General features: G+C 37.9%; 3 protein-coding genes across 4 annotated transcripts; 1 reads left to right on the top strand and 2 right to left on the bottom strand.

The window, feature by feature from the left end:
- Positions 1 to 387: 387 nt before the first annotated feature.
- LOC114474276 (zinc finger protein 2-like) lies at positions 388 to 2,716 on the bottom strand. Its single transcript, XM_028464456.1, has 2 exons — positions 1,162 to 2,716; positions 388 to 909 (listed from the first exon to the last, which is right to left on the bottom strand). The coding sequence occupies exons 1-2, from the start codon at positions 2,650 to 2,652 to the stop codon at positions 487 to 489; spliced, it is 1,914 nt and encodes a 637-aa protein (XP_028320257.1). The 5' UTR covers positions 2,653 to 2,716; the 3' UTR covers positions 388 to 486.
- A 2,921-nt stretch (positions 2,717 to 5,637) lies between these two features.
- LOC114474280 (ras-related protein Rab-34-like) lies at positions 5,638 to 15,301 on the top strand. 2 transcript variants are annotated; one of them, XM_028464462.1, is made up of 11 exons: positions 5,638 to 5,891; positions 7,387 to 7,483; positions 7,552 to 7,643; positions 8,866 to 8,931; positions 9,846 to 9,947; positions 10,890 to 10,954; positions 11,049 to 11,100; positions 11,707 to 11,788; positions 13,361 to 13,451; positions 14,321 to 14,428; positions 14,506 to 15,301. In XM_028464462.1, the coding sequence occupies exons 2-11, from the start codon at positions 7,409 to 7,411 to the stop codon at positions 14,571 to 14,573; spliced, it is 801 nt and encodes a 266-aa protein (XP_028320263.1). In that variant the 5' UTR covers positions 5,638 to 5,891; positions 7,387 to 7,408; the 3' UTR covers positions 14,574 to 15,301. The 2 variants fall into 2 exon arrangements, with proteins under 2 accessions (XP_028320263.1, XP_028320262.1); XM_028464461.1 differs by having other exon boundaries at positions 8,863 to 8,931.
- On the bottom strand, positions 15,255 to 18,193 carry LOC114474279 (adenine phosphoribosyltransferase). Its single transcript, XM_028464460.1, has 5 exons — positions 17,999 to 18,193; positions 17,794 to 17,887; positions 17,445 to 17,591; positions 15,555 to 15,650; positions 15,255 to 15,472 (listed from the first exon to the last, which is right to left on the bottom strand). The coding sequence occupies exons 1-5, from the start codon at positions 18,119 to 18,121 to the stop codon at positions 15,297 to 15,299; spliced, it is 636 nt and encodes a 211-aa protein (XP_028320261.1). The 5' UTR covers positions 18,122 to 18,193; the 3' UTR covers positions 15,255 to 15,296.
- Positions 18,194 to 20,000: the final 1,807 nt, after the last annotated feature.

The following is a 20,000-nucleotide window of genomic DNA, read 5'->3' as shown; positions in this document are numbered from 1 at the left end:
TTAATTGTCAAAAGAACCCCTTGATAAACTATGCATTTAATTATAAATAAATCCTGAATGAAATTAATAATACAAATGAAAGAAGCCTATTCATTTAAATTCTGGCTCTACAGTAAACTATGCAAAACTGCATAATAGTTCCTTTTCATTTTAAAAGTGCAAATGAAAATGTATTTTTGTGCCTTAAAAATTGGGACTTTAAAAACAAATATTGTGAAATAATATAAACAATGGCTTTCGTTCTCTCTCTTTGCTCCTTTCTTTCTCACCTCTTTCATTTTTTCTCGGGGAAACCAAAATGCTTCCACACTTCGAATTTAAAACACGGTGGTGCATCCTGAATGTTGTAAAAAAAAAAAAAAATATATATATATATATTTTTATAGCACTGCGATTCAATTTCAGAGTATCGATGTGAACCGTGACATGTTTGAATCAATTTTAACTGCCTCACGATAAATCTTTACATCCCTATTTTAAAGGTTTCTATCTTTTATGTATTCTCACATGTGACTGCAGGTTATCCTTCCGGTGAAAACATTTACTACAAAAATCACATTTGAATGGTTTCTCTCCAGTGTGGATTCTCATGTGTGATTGCATGTTAGGCCGACAGGTAAAACATTTACTACAAACATCACATTTGAATGGTTTCTCTCCTGTGTGGATTCTCTTGTGTACCTGCAGGGAATGTTTTTGGTTAAAACATTTACTGCAAACATCACATTTGAATGGTTTATCTCCTGTGTGGATTCTCATGTGTAACCGCAAGGAACACTTGTGGTTAAAACATTTACAACAAACATCACATTCATAGGGTTTCTCTCCTGTGTGGATTCTCATGTGTAACTGCAAGTAAGGCCCACTGGTAAAACATTTACTGCAAACGTCACATTTATATGGTTTTTCCCCTATGTGGATTGTCATGTGTGACTGTAAATTAGGCCCACTGGTAAAACATTTACTACAAACATCACATTTGAATGGTTTCTCTCCTGTGTGGTTTCTCATGTGTGACCGCAGGGAACACTTATGGTCAAAACCTTTACAACAAACATCACATTTATATGTTTTTTTCCCTATGTGGATTCTCACGTGTGACTGTAAGTTAGGCCCACTGGTAAAACCTTTACTACAAACATCACATTTATATGGTCTCTCTCCTGTGTGGATTCTCATGTGCACCTGCAGGTAATCCTTTCGTTTAAAACATTTACTACAAACATCACATTTAAATGGTTTCTCTCCTTTATGAATTCTCAGTTTTGAAGCAGCACTGGGTGGTGATTTTTTACCACCCACACATTCAGATGTCATTTTTACCTGAACCTTCTTCTTGGTACAAATCTGTTTAAATGAACTAATCCTTGTTTTGGGAGCTTTACATCCCATTTCAGCATTTTTACTTGAGTCAGACATTTTTCTCTTTTTCCTGGTGGAGTCAAAGTCAGCTTTAGCTTCAGTTTCAGACTCAGACAGAGGTTTCTGCCAGAGATCAGAGTCTTCATCATCATCATCATCATCATCATCATCATCACTATGTTCAGCCTGAGACAAGTCTGTTGTCGTTCCATCAGGACCTTGTAGTACTAAACTGTTTGTATCTGGGTTCTGGGCTGCTTCTGGTCCTTTGTTGTTAATTCCCACAGTTTGTCTGTTTATGAATTCATTTAAACTGCAGGTTGAAGGTTTCTCCTCCTTTATGTTGACTTCTGTTAGTTGTCTCCAGTGTAGCTGGGAGGCCTGAGGATTCTCCTCTTCATCTTCACATTTAACAGGAGAAGCAGCAGTGTTTGTCTCCTGCTCCACACAAAGCTGGTTTCCCTCCTGACCTTCACTGAGCGTCTCTGGTTCCTGCTTTATGTGGAGACACTCTGTGAGCAGCTGCTCCATATTCTTCCTGTCACTGAAAATACTATCAGTGACTGACGACTGCTGGAGTTTTAATCTGTGCAGATGAACTTTGGGCATGAAGGCAGCCAGCACAAGTTTTTCTGTCTCATCCATATTTTGAACTGATTTAGAACCTAATTGTTTACTGGTGTTATGGTGGAGACTCTTGTCAGGAAGAATCATTTTCATTTCAGCATTCACTGGAACTTCTTGCACTCCATGTTCAGTCTCCATGGCTTGTAACAGAGTCTTTTCTTGCTCTGTTGCTCTGCATATTTCTATTGCTCTGTTTAACGTTAGCCCTCTTTCTTGTAACAGTCTCTTTTTTAGGTCAGAGTCTGTGATGCTTAACACAAACTTATCTCTGAGCATATCATGCTCAATTATTCCAAACTCACAGTCTTTGATTTTCTGTCGCAGCTCTGTGATGAATCCGTTCACTGATGTCCCTGCTGTCGTCTGATAGGACCAAAACTGATATCGTTCAAAGACAACATTTTTCCGTGGACTACAGTAATCTCTAAAGGCTTGAAGAACATCCTCCATTGTCAGCTCATCTCCATTAGTTGTAACCTTCAGAGTGTTGAACACTTCCAGTGCATCCTCACCGATGGTGTGGAGTAAAATGTCTATCTTTAGCTTTTCATCTTTCTCCCCTGAGGACACTATATACAGTCGAAAGCTTTGTTCCCAGGTGCACCAGTTGTCTGCACGGTTACCGATAAGAGACAGTGGTGGCGGTGCTTTATGTTGCTCCATTTCCTCTCTTTTATCTACATTTACGTGTCTTTCCTGTAGCGTCTCGTTGGCGCTAGCTCCTCTGTTAGCTCCTCTGCTAGCTCCTCTGCTAGCTCCTCTGCTAGCTCCTCTGCTAGCTCCTCTGCTAGCTCCTCTGCTAGCTGGGTTAGCACTATGCTACAGCCTCTCTCTCTACTGACACCGCTGTGCTCGCTTCTCTTTCTCCTTCTTTTTGGGTTTTATGGCGGTTAACAAACTAAAAGTGCTTTACCGCCACCTACTGTTTGTAAGTGGATCATAGTTTAAGAGGACCATAACTTGCAAAAGGAGTTAAATAATAGTGAAATAAAGTATTTTCACCACCTACTGGTAAGGAGTGTGGCTCAGAATATAACGTGTTCTACTTTCTGTAAATAATAAAAAATCTTGTATCCTTCATTTTCTGAATTCTTTTGTAGGATATCTATTATTCAATTGTACCTTAATTCCTTTCAATTTTTTCCACCATCTGTCTTCTTTTTAAATCATATTTCTGACATTGTATAATAACATGTTCCACTGTCTCCTCTTCCACATGATCACATCTTTACGACCGTGTTACGTGTTCCTATTTTAAACAATGTACTGTTTATTCCACTGTGACCAAACCGTAGTCTAGATATTATTAATTCATTTCTCCTATTGGTTCCTGCACTTCTCATTTCACCAACCTTCCTTTAAATTCTAAACCATCGTCCTTTCCTTCCTTCCACCCATTTATTATGCCAAAAAAAAATGAAATTACCTAACTTTATTCATCTTTCCTAATAATGTTAGATCTACTGTGGCTTCAGGCACCTCATAACATCTAAATATTTTTTTTACATTTATCCATAATTTTCTGGACATGTACAGCCCATGTATTTCAAACCGTAATCCTGAAAACTTAAAGTGTTTTACTCATTCCAATTCTTAATGATACAATTTTAATTTTACATCACTGCCAATTGTTTTTCTTGTAAAAAAAACATTGCTTTTGTTTTCTCTACTGAAAACCTAAAACCCAATTTCTCTACTTTCTTAATTGCCCGCTGCAGTTTCTTTACAATGAACTCCACATTTCTTCCCCTTGTCCACATTACCCCATCGTCTGCAAAAAGTGAAAACCCCCTTCCATACTCTATTCCTCTAAATACATCATTTATCATCATAGAAAATAATAAAGGGCTTATTGTGCTGCCTTGAGGTGTTCCATTCTCAATCAAGAATCCTGCTATAATCCGTGCATCGCAAATCCACCATCCAATACACAATAACCACTAATTAAGCAAAAGGATAACTTCTTATATAGAAATGTTAAAATATCAAGGATTTGTCGCTAACAAGTGGGCATCATAACATTTTAAATAAATGTTCAGCCCGAGTACATTTGCGCCTTTAGACTGTTGCTTTCCCATGATGGTCTTCCTTTTTTGTCTTGCTTTGTCGTGTAACCGTTGTGCCTAACGCCGCAATAGGGACTTCTCCTGCTGGCACGTCCGCAATTGCACTTTTACTACCAGTAGGACGTGAACGCTCAGAAACATTTACAAGATTAAAATCGGCATCCTCACATCAGAGGTGGAGTAAAATAAATATTTGTTTTCTGAATGTGTGAAAATTGGAGTCAGGAGCTCATTTAAACACTGTAGAAGAGAATCAGCTAATTAGAAGGTGAAGTCTGCCCCCCTGTGTGCACTCCGAGCAACTTCACAACAGAGATCCTGGAGAGACGCACAAATATGACGTTTATATCGGCCTCATTACGCACACTTTAGGCAATAAATATCACATTAAAAGAAATGAATGGATCAAAACCTTCAAAAAAATATTTTAAAGAAGGGACAGGGCCCACAGTGACGGTTAGTGATGTCACTGGTCTAATCTCAGCCAATAGACCCATATAATATGACGTATGCATACTAAATTAGGTGCATGCGCAGACTCTTTACAACATGATGGACACCGCAGGTGCTGCTTAGACTCGTAAATCTGTTCACGACTCTACATCCATTCAGCAAAAGCAGAGTTACGTTGTGTGGTGGCGAAATTAATAAATCATATTTACTCGTGTATCTTACTCATTGAATGTGTGCTTACTTATAAGATGTAACCTTCTACCTCGATGTGACTTTCTTTGTCTTTCTTTTGGGAGAAGTTAGATGCTCTCACATGCCTCTCATACCCCATATAAACAGGAGATAACCAGTCGACGTTGTTGGACTTTTAAAGGAGGTGCTAAACATTTCAAGCTGCATTTTGGATTTATTTTTGGCAGGTCCAAATTACAGCTTTCAAAATGTGGCAAACAACAGTGAAAAAGGGCAAAAATGTGGAACAAAAAGAGGCAAAATGTAAGGAAAAAAGAAACAAGTGGTATTTATGGTGCAAAAAACAGCTTATTTGGATGAAAAGTAGCCCAACAAATTAAAGAAAGGGCAAAAATTGGAATTTGGGGAAATTAACTTGATTTAGCGCTTTTATACATACACTGAAGAAGTCCCAAAGCACTTTACAATATTAACTCATTCACCCATTCACACAACAATGGGACTGAGCAAGGCGTTGGTCAACCACTGGGAGCAACTTAGGGTTCAGTGTCTTGCCCAAAGACACATCTACGCATAGACAGGTATCGAACCCCCAACAACTTTCCCTATTATATTTATTGACAAACGTTAGCTAAAGTCTGAAAAAAAGTTTTGAAAAGGGGCAAAAATGGGACAAAGAAAAGGGAAAAGGTAAAAAAAAAAAAAAAAAAAAAAAAAAAGGAGTTAAGGTTTTTCTTTTTAAGGTTTTCTGGGGGAATAATAAATACAATTAAAACATAAAGAGCCACATGTTGAGAATCACTGACTCAATGGTGTCCTCTGATAACATCATTGGCTGGTCTGTACTGAAAATGCCAGGGCTGGATTTGGGTCCCAGTCCACCCCTGGTGGGCCCTATTATTGGGAACAGTTCTTCCTTTTGTCCAGCAGGGGGGGCGCAGAAAGCCTGTGGGAGGAGAACCGGGAGGTTAGCGTGTCTGTGTTCTCTGTTTCTCGGCTCTGTGGACTTCCTTACCGTCTTGACCGTGTATGTATTACCGGACCGGGCTGGTGCTGCTGTGTAGTGGTCGTGTCTGTGAGGGAGAACTGCAAGCAGAGGAGTGGACGTGCTGAAGCGGACCGGACCAGACCGGGCCATCCTCCGTCCCGTCCCCGTTGGGTGTCCCTAACCCCCAACCAACAGGCTGCCTGGTGAAGTTGACTCATCGTGTCTCTCTTTTTTTTTTTGTTTTTTGTTTGCTTTTACTTTAACAACTGGCGTGTAACGTGTCGACGAAATGCTGCAAATGAGGTGTATTATCGTCTCTCTGTGATGAACAATAGGATTAGATGCGACCCTCTCAGTAATCTGATCTGAGATTGTTTTACTAACGTCTCAAACACTGATTTTTATTCATCCATTGCTCGGTTCTGAGCTGGAATCCGTTTTTGTTTGGGGTCTAGTGGGATCTCCAATGGTTGGTTCAGGGCTGTGCGTTGGGACAGGACGCGCTTTATTTACCGGTGACCATGGCAAACTAAAACAAATACCTGGAGCAGATGGAGCTGCTGAGTCACACTGAGACCCGATTAAACACAAAATTACGGTAAAACAACAACAAAATAAAGTACACCTAAAAGACTCACTCACAAAATAATACGTTATACAGAAAATACAAACCAAAAGTACATCAAAAATACACAAAGACAAGAAAAGCGCACACACAAAAAACTACTCCAAAAACATACAATACTCCTACAAAAATAAACAAAACGACAACAGAAAAACTTCAAAAACACAAAATGACAAAATAGATTCACAATAAAACGACTCCAAAAACATATATTATACAAAAAACACAAAAAGACAAGAAATACACAAAAAATACTAACCCCCCCCCCAAACTACTACAAAATTAAAACATAAATACATACAATGACAACAAAAAAAATGTAAAATAATTACTCAAAAAGCATACGTTATACAGAAAATAAAACCCAAAAATACACAAAAGCTAGAAAAACACACTAAACTACTCTAAAAACACACAAAACCCCTACAAAAATAAACACTTCAAAAACACAAAATGACAACAATAATTCACAAAAAGTCTTCAAAAATGATCAAAACAAAACAAAAAACAAAACAACTCCAAAACATTAATTATACAAAAAAAAAAAAAAAAAAAAACTAAAAGACAAGACATACACAACAATTACTAAAAATATACAAAAAACAACCTCAAACCAAACCACTACAAAATAAAAGCAGAGATACCTAAAATGGATATAAAAACCCTAGATTACAACAAAAATACACTAAAAGAAAAACATCCCATTACTCCAAAACCCACAAACATGAACAGGAAAAAGGATTCCAAAAACACAAAATGACAACAAAATACACAAAATGACTCAAAAAAAAAAAAAAAAAACTCAATAATTTGTAGAGAAAAATATACTAAATGAAACAGAAACACAGAGAATGACTCATAACACACAAAACAACAAAGATAAACAGAAATACAAATAAACACATCAAATGACAGACAAACCCTTCGTTCTTTGCTGACTCAGCTTGGTCATCAATATCTATCCATATCTATATGTCTATATTTTAGACATGGCTGCTAGGATGTGCAACATCGGATTTGTTTGGGCTTATTGCTGATAATGACTGATAATGTTTTCTGCTGTAAACATTTAGGAGTCGTCTCTATAAAGGCTTCATGTCCCTCAGAGTTTCAGGCATGAGTGTCTTTCCTCCAGTTCGACGGGATCGGATCATTGCCCAGCTCCCCCAGGTTGGCCTTTTTCATCACCAGGTCATCCTTGTGAAACAATCGGCACCTCACACCTCCCTCTTTTTTAGTGTTTCAGGAAGGAGGCGGCGGTTCACACCCTGAACGACTTCAACAACAAAGTGAAGACAGCATGTCAGGAACAGCGGACCGGCACCGTAGGGCAAGTACACTAACCTGAAGCCTGAGGTTGTGTTCAAAATAGCATACTCTGTACTATGCACTACAAACTCAATGAGTATATACTGTCTGCTATATACTTTAAGTATGGTTAGGAGGATTAGGATGATGAGCATTCTAATTAAAGTATACTTCCAAGTTTCCCAAGATGCATTTCGAACCTACAATGATAAAAAACGGAATCACACTGAGGCGAAATATCTCCTTTGATTCGCCACCTTTGAAAGTTCTGAAAACATTTTAAGGGAGAAAGTGACCAAGTAGAATATCAACATGTGGTCATTTGATCCATAAAACTCACAAAAACACATTTCATGCTGACATTTCAGAGACCCTCCATTGTGCTTCTGACAAAATTGTTTGAGTTTTAGCTTAAAGCCGGTCCAAGGACGATATTACGTTCCACTCGCAATGCATCATGGGGAGGTTGAGTATGACTATTGTGCCCACCTTGCATACTTCAAAAATCTCTCGATATAGTATACATCCGGGTATTTCTTTCATACTCAATCTTTCCATACTTTGGCTGTGTTCGAAATCACATACTAACATTCTACACCCTCAACGAGTATATACCGCCTACGATATACATTATTAGTATGATTAGGATGATGACCGTTACCACTGAAGTATACTTGCAACAACAAAAACCTGAAGCACACTGAGGCTAAATATCTCTGTTGATTCGCCACCTTTGAAAGGTCTGTAAACATTTGCAGCGAGAAAGTGACCAAGTAGAATATCAACATGTGGTCATTTGATCCATTAAACCTAAGGAAACACATTTCGGAAACGGACCATTTTGCTTGTGACAAAATGTCTGATTAACTTCAAAACAAGAGCCCTATTTACAAAAGCATTAAAAAACTAATGGAAGACAAGAACAGATGCTTTTGTTTTGAAAAGGGGATGTTAGATTTTTAGCTTGAAGCCAGTCCCACAATGATTTTAAGTCTCGTTTGCAATGCATCATGGGGAAGTTGAGTGTGACTAGCATACCTAAAATGTCCCGATATAGTATACATCTGGGTATTTCTCGTGTATTCAATCTTTCCATACTATCCAATTGGAACATACTACATACTCATTTTGACGTCAGACTTAGTATGAGTAGTACGTTAATATGCAATTTCGAACACAGCCTGTGTCTTTGTCCTGTGCTGGTTTTTACATTGAACACCTTTTTTTCCTTCTGTTCTCAGCAGGTTCAAGATCTCAAAGGTCATTGTGGTGGGAGACCTGGCTGTGGGGAAAACCTGCCTGATTAATCGGTATGAGAACACACAATCATGTGTCCGTGTTGAGGCTCCAGTTTTCTGTTTCAAAATGTCCTCGTTTTAGAGTTCATCCATTAGACTGGGTGAATAGTTATTGGAAAGGACAGCAACAGTTTGTAAAGTTAGGTAATCACTGCTCTGGATATTTGGACATTGCTTGCGGGGTCCCCCAGGGGTCAGTATTGGGCCCCAAATTGTTTATCTTGTATATCAATGACATGTAAAGTATCAAGGTGGCTAAGATTGGTCAATTTCGCGAATGACACAAATATTTTTGGTTCAGGAGAAAACATTAAAGTGGAAACAGTTATAAACGAGGAAATGAAAAAAACTAAAGATATGGTTTGACTGGAATAAAAAAAATCATTAAATGTAAGAAAGACTAAGCTCACGTTATTTGGCAAATGCACATGGAATATAAATGTGCAATTAGAATTAGATGGGGTTGAAATTGAAAGGGTACATGAAAACACATTTCTGCATTACAGTCACTTACTATTCTGTAGAAAAGACCAATAAGGACTATTCACGAGGTCAACACCTTGGAATACACAAATCCACTTTTTATACAATCAAAACTACTGAAATTCACTGACATTGTATCTTACCAAACAGCAAACATCATGTATAAGGCAAAAAAGGGAGATTATCAATGAAGAGGGGAACACGACTTCAAACAACTCAAGCAAAGTCCAAATACTGTATCAACCAGTTCAAGAAAATGTCCAAAAACAGGTTATTTAGCAAGTGTAATTGATTATGGTCATTAATGATTATTATTTATTAATTGATGTGGCAATGTGATGAGAGGTAGTGTATTATGTATGTGTATTGTTACTGGTTGTATTAATATTGATTTGTATTACATTATTATTAACACTTCACTCAACAATTTGGTCTCATTACAGGTTTTGTAAAGATGCCTTTGATAAGAACTACAAGGCAACGATCGGCGTGGATTTTGAGATGGAACGCTTTGAAGTACTGGGCGTTCCTTTCAGCCTGCAGCTGTGAGTCAGCAATACGTCAACATCTGGATTAGTGACACAGAAAGGAAAATAATCAAGAAATTCAATCAAATCCTCTTAAAGCCTGTTCTTGCTGACATTAACATAGTTTGACATACAAGTACTCATATTTATCCAGGTGGCTGAATTTAACTCGTGTACAGAAAAAATGCCTTTGGAAGAAATACTGACACTTGCTCACATGTTAACTACGGGGCACCGATTGTAAAGTTATGCATGCTAAAATAAACAGCAACTTTTTGCGACATTTAGCAACAAACCATTTTTAAAAAACATATTTGAATTTTTTTAATGTTTTTTAATGTTACTTTAGATCACATTTACAGCAAAATTTGTGAAATTTTCTTTCTCGTAAAAACATGTCAATGTCAAATCTAAATGTTAAATCTAAATCTTGAATATTCAATCTAAATCTAAATATTAAATTTTGAATCCAAACATTAAATCTAAATCTAAATGTCGAATCTAAACCTAAACAGTGAATTTGCATATTAGCTAAATATTTAGTTTCACTTAGGACATATAGATTTAATACTGAACATTTAGCATTTAACATTTATATTTTAATATAACATTTAGATTTCATATTTCACATTTAGATTTCATATTTCACATTTAGATTTCATATTTCACATTTAGATTTCATATTTCACATTTAGATTTCATATTTCACATTTAGATTTCATATTTAATATTTACGATTAGCATTTTAACATTGACATATTTATATGAGAAAAAATAAATCACAAATTTTACAAACATTGCTGTAAATCTGGTCAAAAGTAACCTAAAAAAATTCACGTTTTTTCAAACTTAGTTTGTTGCTACATTTTGTAAAAAGTTGCTCATTTGCTCATCTTAAAGTTCAAATTTCCTTTGTGCTTAGTTGTGATTTTGCTCGTGGATTTGTCTCTGCGTCTTTAGGTGGGACACGGCTGGTCAAGAACGATTCAAGTGCATTGCCTCTACATATTACAGAGGAGCTCAGGGTGAGCTGCTAACCTTTCATACAAAGCAAAAACATCACAGGCTGCAATCGTTTTTCAGCTTTACACCGATTATTTTAATTTTTTGTGTTTTTAGTTGTGATCATTGCATTTGATGTAAATGATGTGGCCTCTCTGGGACATGTAAGGTAAGTTCATTCTTTCATTTTTCCACATTTTTTTTCTCTATACCAGACATTGGGCAACTGACGGAAGTTCCATTTTTTGTGGCCCTCCCAAAGTAAACACACACAATTACTAGGAAAAAAGGACAAAAAAGTAAAATCAATAAAGTGACAACTAAAACTACTCAAATACAAAACAAATGACAAATAAAATACACAAAATGACTTCAGAATCAAGAAAAAATACATAAAAACTGCGCAAAATAACATGGACACTAAATTTAAAGATTTGAAGTGTTTGAACAACATTGAAATGTTTTTGTATGTCAATTTGTGGAGTAAAATTATGGAACAGAATTTGGATCAAATCAACTGCTGTTGTAGTTGATAATTTTACAGTTTTTAAACTACTGTCCCATTATAATTTTACTTGTTTGAAATAAAGATGTCAATCAATCAATAAACCCTTGTTGATCCCTGTATTAATGCTCTGATAGGTCATTATTTTGAATGCTGACATGAATGTGGATAATGTGGCCCTTCATTCAGACAATCACATTTTTGTGTCCCCCACTGTGATAAAAGTTGCTCTATATACTGTGATTTTCACCCCCTTTTGTGCACCTGCAGGCAGTGGCTGGAGGAGTCGTTGAAGGAGAACGACCCCACCAGTGTCCAGCTGTTCCTGGTGGGCACAAAGAAAGACCTGAGCGTACGTTTTTTTTTTTTTTTTTACCGCTTACAGTAGATGCGCCTGTGGTTTACTGAGGTTTCTCCTGGAGTCAGATGTGAGTTGCTTGGCTCAGTCCCAGCAGTTTCCAGGCTCAGAATGTGGGAATGTTTTTTTTTTCCTTACAAAAGCCTAGTCAAACATTTTGATGTGGAAATAAGAGACTTCTCCATGATTCCACTCAGCTTATTTACTTTTTGAGGAAGCCACTGAATTTTTTCTGCCACCATGTTTTCATTTTTTATACCAGTACTCAGTTCGACCTGAGTCAAGTGGCTTTTTAAAGAGTATTACAGGAAATGAAGCATCTGCTGCAGAAACACAGTCATAGGCTGTGTTAGAAATCGCATACTAACGTACTACACACTCAATGAGTACGGTATATATACTGTTTACTACATAATATATAAGTATGGTTAGGAGGATTAGGATGATGACCGTTCCCACTAAAGTATACTTCCAAGTTTCCCAAGATGCATTTTGAAACCTGAAGGCTAAATATCTCTGTTGATTCCCCACCTTTGAAAGTTCTGAAAACATTTTAAGCACGAAAGTGACCAAGTAGAATATCAACATGTGGTCATTTGATCCATTAAACTCGCAGGAAACACATTTCATGCCAACATTTCAGAGACTTGCCATTGTGCTACTGACTAAAATTCTGATTAACTTCTAAACAAGAGCCTCATTTACAGAAGTGTTAAAAACTATTGGAAGACAAGAAGAGATGCTTTTGTTTTGAAAAGGGGATGTTTGCCTTTTAGCTTGAAACTAGTCCCAGGATGAATGCATCATGGGGCGGTAAAGTATGACTAGTGTGCATACTTCAAAAATATGCACCTGGGTATTTCTTGCGTACTCAATCTTTTCATACTATCTAATGTGAACGCACTACACAGGGGTGTCAAACTCATTTTAACTCAAGGGCCAAATGCGGACCAGTTTTTACCACAGGTTTTAGGTGGGAATACGAACAATTTTAACATTATTGTGCCCAAGTTTGCACTTCCAGTTATAAATTATACATAAAGTATGGAAGGCATCAACAATATCCAAGCAATTAGTGACAGAAACTTAAATATCCTTTGATTTTTTATTCTATTTATTTATTTTTACCAATTTTTATTTAATTTGGGGAGAGTTTGTGGAATAATTTGAGAAAATGAGTTATTTCAACAACAATTTACAACTGAATTATTTGGTAATTAACAACAATTAATGTTTTCGCTGTCATTTTTGCTTTCTCCTTCGACCCGAATCAGATGCTCTGAAGGGCCGGATCGGGCCCCTGGGCCTTGAGTTTGACACATGTGCACCTCATACTCATTTTGACGTCAGACACTTAGTATGACATTTCGAACACAGCCAAAGCCTCGCAAACGTCAGACAGAGGTGTTTAACACGGACCCCACATATGACACATTCACCTGCTTAAAATGTAGCATTAGCAGGGATTAGTGTCCCAGTCAGATGAGAAAACTTATCCCAGGACATCACAATAATTTAAAAAGTTTGTGTATTAAGTTTCATTTTCTCTCCTGGTTTGTCCAACAGTCTCCTGCTCAATATGCTCTGATTGAGCGAGACGCCCTCGACCTTGCCAATGAGATCAGTGCGGAGTACTGGGCCATCTCATCGCTCACTGGTGAGTTCAGGACTGAGCAAAACTCAAGCTTAAGCTGATCCTGGAAAAATTTGTTTTTTTGTTTTGTTTTTGTTTTTGTAATGAAATTGGGTTCAATCAACCCTGGAAAACACTATGATGCAATCAATGCAGTGCACAATAAAGTATTAATTTAACCCCCCATTAAAAACGGAATAATTATAACATCTACATTCAGTAATCACATCTGAGGTGGTTTAAAAATCACTTCCTCTATGTTTTTATGTGCAAATCCAAATGAGTTTGAATGTCAAACATGGTGTGTTTCATTATTTTGTTGCTTTAATTCACACGTGTAAAACTCAAGGCCCAAAACCAGAGCTTTAGAACATCCAGTCTGGCCCGCAGTAGGAAGCAAAAAAGTCAGAGAAACCACGATTTTTTTGTGCAAAGTAAACTAACTCAGTTGTAAATTCCTCAGATAGATATCTTCAAAATAATATGCAACTTCAATGAAACCCCACAACATCATCACATGATGCCAGCCTTTTTTCCATCTCAAACTGTTGCAAGAACTCAGAATTTTTCCAAAATCCTGCATTTATCTCCAAATTATTCCACAAAATGTACCCAAATGACAAAAATAAGCCACAAAATCTAAATATAAATTGAAAGTGAAGATCCTGCAGGGATTGGCATCTTTCACTTATTGCTTTGATATTACATATTTTATAATTCATTCATACGTAGAAGTCCAAAATTAAACACAATAATGATTAAATTACTAATTTTCCCTCCAAAAATCTGCGGCCCACTTAAGATAAACTAGTCTGTATCTGGCTCCTGAACTAAAACAAGTTTGACACCTCTGCTGTAGTTCCTGAACGTTCTATTTGTCTTCCATGACGCAGGAGAAAACGTCAAGGAGTTTTTCTTCCGAGTCGCTGCACTGGCTTTTGAAACCAACGTCCTCGCGGAGCTTGAAAAGGGCGGGTCAAGAAAAATTGGAGACGTTGTCAGTGAGTACCGAAGCCTATCCCAGAGAATGCCATGTGTGCATCACATCTATTCAATTACTGGTGTGTTTGTCTCCCAGGAATCAAAAGCCCATCCAATAATCTTTATGCCACATCAAAGAAAAAACAGACCAACTGCTGCCAGTGAGGAGCGTCGCAGGAGTTGAAAGTCCCACATTTAGGGATAAAAACGACTGACTCGTAGGGGTTTGTGTGGCCGAAGCAAAGAGGAGGGCACGTGACGATCACTTCCTGACCTTTTTAAACTGGCCTGGAAACTGTTTCCCTCATTAAAAGTTTGTGGATTCCTGTGGTGTTGCTCTGGAGAGCAAGGCCAAGTCACCAAAGAAAGACTGAGGCCTTTTTTATTCCTGCCAAACATGGACTGAATAATCTGATGTAGTGTTCTCTATTCTTTCTCCAACAGTATTGTAATAAACTAAACTTTTCATTTAGTATAAATTTTTTATTATTAAAATATTTTGACTGAAAACTTGCAAATGGCTGACGCACTTCGGTCACAAAAAATTTTGAAATTTTTATTAATTGTTTTGTGATTATTCAACAGCCACACAGCCACTCATTTTTTTTTCTATATTCCGCTTTCAATATTTCAGGAACTACATCACATAGGAAACTAAATTTGGTATAGTAATACACATAACTAAGAATGTCCCATTTAATAAGCACAGAACAATTGGTCAAAATTTCAGAATTTTCTTCAGATCAAAGGGCGTGGGATGTCTTGAAAATTTGCTGGAATGACCTGAAAGCTTTGTTACTTTGAAACCATTTCTGTATTAAAGAAAGAAAGAAAAAAGAACAAACCTTTTCTGCTCGGTTAGAGTTTTTATTCGATAAAGTGATTTCATCAAATGTGATTTAGTTTCTGGTCTTCTTTGATTTTCTTGTTAAGGAGTTTGAAGGAGTTCAGGTACTTTCTGTCAATCTGACCCTGGAGCTCTTCAGGGATGCAGTGGGAGAATTTGTAGTTTTCTTTAATCCACTTCCCTCCCTCTGTGTTTTCAATGGCCACGGCGGCCACGCCTGTGCACAGATGACCTCATCACTCACACAGGGAACGACTGGTATTGTATTACTCATCATGTTTCAATGAAGGGCCACCAACCTGCTACTGTGGCCCCCTGCCTCTCCACCAGCTTGATGGCAGCTTTCATCGTCCCTCCAGTCTCAATCCACTGATCCACCAGCAAAACCCTCAGACCTGCAGCAGCACATGTTCACTTTTCACATTAGTGTGATAAAGTATAGAGAGTATTCTGTGCATTATCATGTTACTCCAATGTGCGACTGTGTGTGTTTATGTAGATACTCAAAAGAAAAGCTGAGAATTAAATTAATCAAAAACAAGGAGACAGTCATCAACATCCCCCACCAGATTGGTTCTCATTATAACTCACAACCTTTTACTAAATGTCCTAAATCTAAGAACTTAGATGTATACATAAAATATCACATCAGAATATAAAATTACTAACTATCTTTAACGGTTTCTTAGAAAAGCTGTCCCCTTTGAAGATACCTCGAACAGAGTAAAGAAAAACAGAACTAGGGCAAAAACTCTGGAAAAAAAAATAATTGCACGCTTCTCATTTTCAAACTCCATCAAAGTTTTGATACCCTGAAGCTACTCACCGAATTTGGTTATCCTATCTTAAACGGTTTCTGAGAAAAGCTGTCCCCTTTGAAGATACCTCGAACAGAGTAAAAAAAAAAATGTAACAAGGGCCATAACTCCGCAAAAAATAAGTGCGCGCTTCTCATTTTCAAACTCCATCAAGGTTTTGATATCCTGAAGCTACTCACCAAATTTGGTTATCCTATCTTAAACGATTTCTGAGAAAAGCTGTCAGAATAAAAAAAAAAATGGAACAAGGGCTATAACTCTGGAAAAAACAATTGTGCACTTCTCATTTTCGAACTCCATCAAGGTATTGATACCCTGAAGCCACACACCAAATTTGGTTATCCTATATTAAACAGTTTCTGAGAAAAGCTGTCCCCTTTAACTCGGAAGCACGGAGTTCTTCCCCTTCCACGTTGTGGCGGGGAATAATAATATTTAATTGTATTTTTATTTAAAATGTTGCTTTTGTAAATCAAAGCTTAAGTTGCACACACGCTTATTGTACTATTTTCACCTGTATCTATTTGTTTGTTAGCAGGATTATGTCAAAAGTACTCAGATTATGACCAAATTGTAACCAAAGAAGATTCTATTGGAAGATTCCATTACATTTTGAAGGGGATCAAGATCAATATACTGATTCTGGGTCAGTTTAAAAAAAATAAAAATCTCTCTTATCATTTAGGCATTTGGTTCGTAATTGCCCGATTTTTATGAAGTTAAATCGGTCAATTACGTTAGACTTCTATGTTGTGGGCCGGTTCCTCAATTACCCCACAGAGTTCCCTCTGGATCCGATCTGGTTTGCACATTTCACCGCAATTTTTTGAAAAAAAAAAAAAAAATGGGTGCCCGTACATTTTCGCCTACTGTATCGGTATTAATGGGGTTATACATTTTGTATCAGTGAATAATCAAGCTATCAGGATCACTGATCCAGACAACTGCCAACATCTGGCTAAGAGGACACTTGGTGCTTGGTGGAGATTGTTGTCAAAAACTGCAGTGCATACTTCCACAATTTTGTTGATAGTTATTTAAATGCAAATCAACTAAATTAATTCATTACAATATTATAGTTGCACACAATAATGAGTGCATGGCTAATGCCCCTAAATATATATTCATTACAAACCAGGGTTGGGATTCATAACTGTAATTGTGTAATTGATAATTACAATTACTAGTTGCTGGGGTTCATAGAACAAAGGGAGATGGGTGAAAAATAGCATAATACTGGACCTTCACCAATTATCTCAGTATCAAATGTGCTATTTTCCCTTTTCTCCTCATTTTCAAACTGCAGCTGTTCAAACATTCTTCCTTCCAGGAAACCATGTGACTGGGTCAAATGGGTCAACTAGGGTTAACCTGGTCGCAACACGTCCAGTCTGACTTCCATGGTCTTCTCTTTGCCCGTGTAGTCTGAGTAGTTCTGGATTCTGGTTTCCACGCACAGATGACCTGCTTTACGAATAGCCAGGAAACCTTTGCCAAGAGTGGTGGCAACAGAAGCCCCTGAAGCAAACAAAGCATTCAGTGCTGTGTTCACAGGAGAAAAGTACACAAATTATCTATTACACTTTGGAACAGAGTTTAGACGAGTGAAAGGGTCTAAATATAGTGTATGTGCCTGCAGTGTCAGATTACCTGAACTCTGTTACAATCTCTGAAGCTCAAATCTTCTGAACTTTGTTTTAGTTTAGTTTTTTTTTCTCACCCAGGATGAATCCCATCGCATCGATTCCTGCAACCAGGTCAATGGTGTCTGTGTGAAAAGGACTGAGGAGATCTTTAACACAGTCTGCAAGAGCCTGGATTAGAAACCAGAAAAGTAGATATGATGCTAATGCAAAGGATGAGAACAGCTTCACACAACTCTCAGACTGCAGGCAGACTGCACAGGATGATTAGCTTTATCTTACCTGGGAGTTGCAGTAAAGTCTGGAAGGGTCCAACCAGGCAAATGTAGGTCCTTTGGTGTTGGGAGCCATGAGCGAGAGGTACCATCCCCTCTGTCTGTCTGCAGGAGCAGCTAGAGCGTCCATTTGGAGAGCAGCTCTCACTGTGCACAGTGTGCAGGCTGAGGAATGACTGAGAGCTGAGAGAGGCTGAGAGCTGTATCATGTTCTACTGTGGGAGTGTCTGTAATGTGTGTGTGCGCGCGCGCACGTATCACCGTGTTGAATAAAACAAGTTTAGTCTTACACTAATTCATTATCTGTCAGCGAGTGGGCTTGTTTTGTAACGTCTTATATAAATATTTTCTCGTTCATACTTCAAACTAGTCAGTATCTGGTGTGAGCACCATTTGCTTCATGCAGTGCCTTAGCATAGAGTTGATCAGGTTGTTGATTGTGGCCTGTGGAATGTTGGTCCACTCGTCTTCAATGGCTGTGCCAAGTAGCATCCCAAACATGCTCAATGGGTGACATGTCCGGTGAGTATGCTGGCCATTCAACAACTGGGATGTTCAGCTTCCAGGAACTGTGTACAGATCCTTGCAACATGGGGCCGTGCATTATCTTGCTGCAACATGAGGTGATGGTCGTGGATGAATGGCACAACAATGGGCCTCAGGATGTCGTCACATTATCTCTGTGCATTCAAAATGCCATCATTAAAATGCTCTGCACTGAACAGTGAAAACCGAGATTCATCCGTGAAGAGAACACCTCGCCAACGCGTCAGACGCCATCGAATGTGAGCATCTGCCCACTCAAGTTGGGTACAATGACGAACTGCAGTCAGGTCGAGACCCCGATGAGGATGACGAGCATGCAGATGAGCTTTCCTGAGACTTTTTCTGACAGTTTGTGCAGAAATGATTTGGTTATGCAAACCTATTGTTGCAGCAGCTGTCCGGGTGGCTCAGACGATCATGAAGGTGAACATGCTGGATGTGGAGGTCCTGGGCTGGTGTGGTTACACGTGGTCTGCGGTTTTGAGGCCAGTTAGATGTACTGCCAAATTCTCTAAAACGTCTTTGCAGACGAGAGGTAGAGAAATGAACATTCAATTCACGGGCAGCAGCTCTGGTGGACATTCCTGCAGTCAGCATGCCAACTGCACGCTCCCTCAGAACTTGCGACATCTGTGGCATTGTGCTTTGTGATTAAACTGAACATTTTTAGAGTGGCCTTTTATTGTGACCACCCTGAGTCACCCTCGTGCAATAATCATTCTGTCTAATCAGCATCTTGATATGCCACACCTGTGAGGTGGGATGGATTATCTCTGTAAAGGAGAAGTGCTCACTAACACAGATTTAGACACATTTGTGAAGAATATTTGACAGAAATAAGTATTTTTTGTTTATAGAAAGTGTTTTAAATCTTTGAGTTCAGCTCATAAAAAATGGGAACCAAAAACAAAAGTGTTGCGTTTATATATTTGTTCAGTATAATTTAATTAAACGCAAACATGGGTAACCATGTTACAGTTCTATGGCTTACACATACGTAGCTAACAATTTTTTAAATATGCTTCATATGAAGTTTGCCTGTCAGTTCTCTTGAGGATAACCATGAGATGAAAAACAAATTAAATGATAGATTATATTTTTTAGTGTATTTTACAGCTGGTTAATACACAGGTCAAACTGACTCATTATAAGAGATGCTAAAAGAAAGCTAACACAAGAGGAAGGTCACAATGTAAATGTAATTGACTTTCAGTGGGAAAATAGTAGTTGCAATTTTAATTGTCATTGGGATAAAATGCTTGTCATCGTAATCATTTCAGTTGTAATTTAACATGGATAATTAATACCAATAATTTCAATTGTAATTGAAAAACTGTGCTTCAAGGTTTAAGAGATGTTTTGTTATGGTGCGTTCACACCAGATGCGTAGCGGAATTGTTGCACAAGAGAATTCGTTTTCTGACCCACTTTCTCCTTTTCTCAGGGTCGTGGGGGTCTGCTGG

Source organism: Gouania willdenowi, chromosome 13, assembly GCF_900634775.1.
Source record: "Gouania willdenowi chromosome 13, fGouWil2.1, whole genome shotgun sequence".
Lineage (NCBI taxonomy): Eukaryota > Metazoa > Chordata > Actinopteri > Blenniiformes > Gobiesocidae > Gouania > Gouania willdenowi.
The sequence above is the reverse complement of the archived record's forward strand: the minus strand, read 5'-3'. Positions and strand labels throughout refer to the sequence as shown.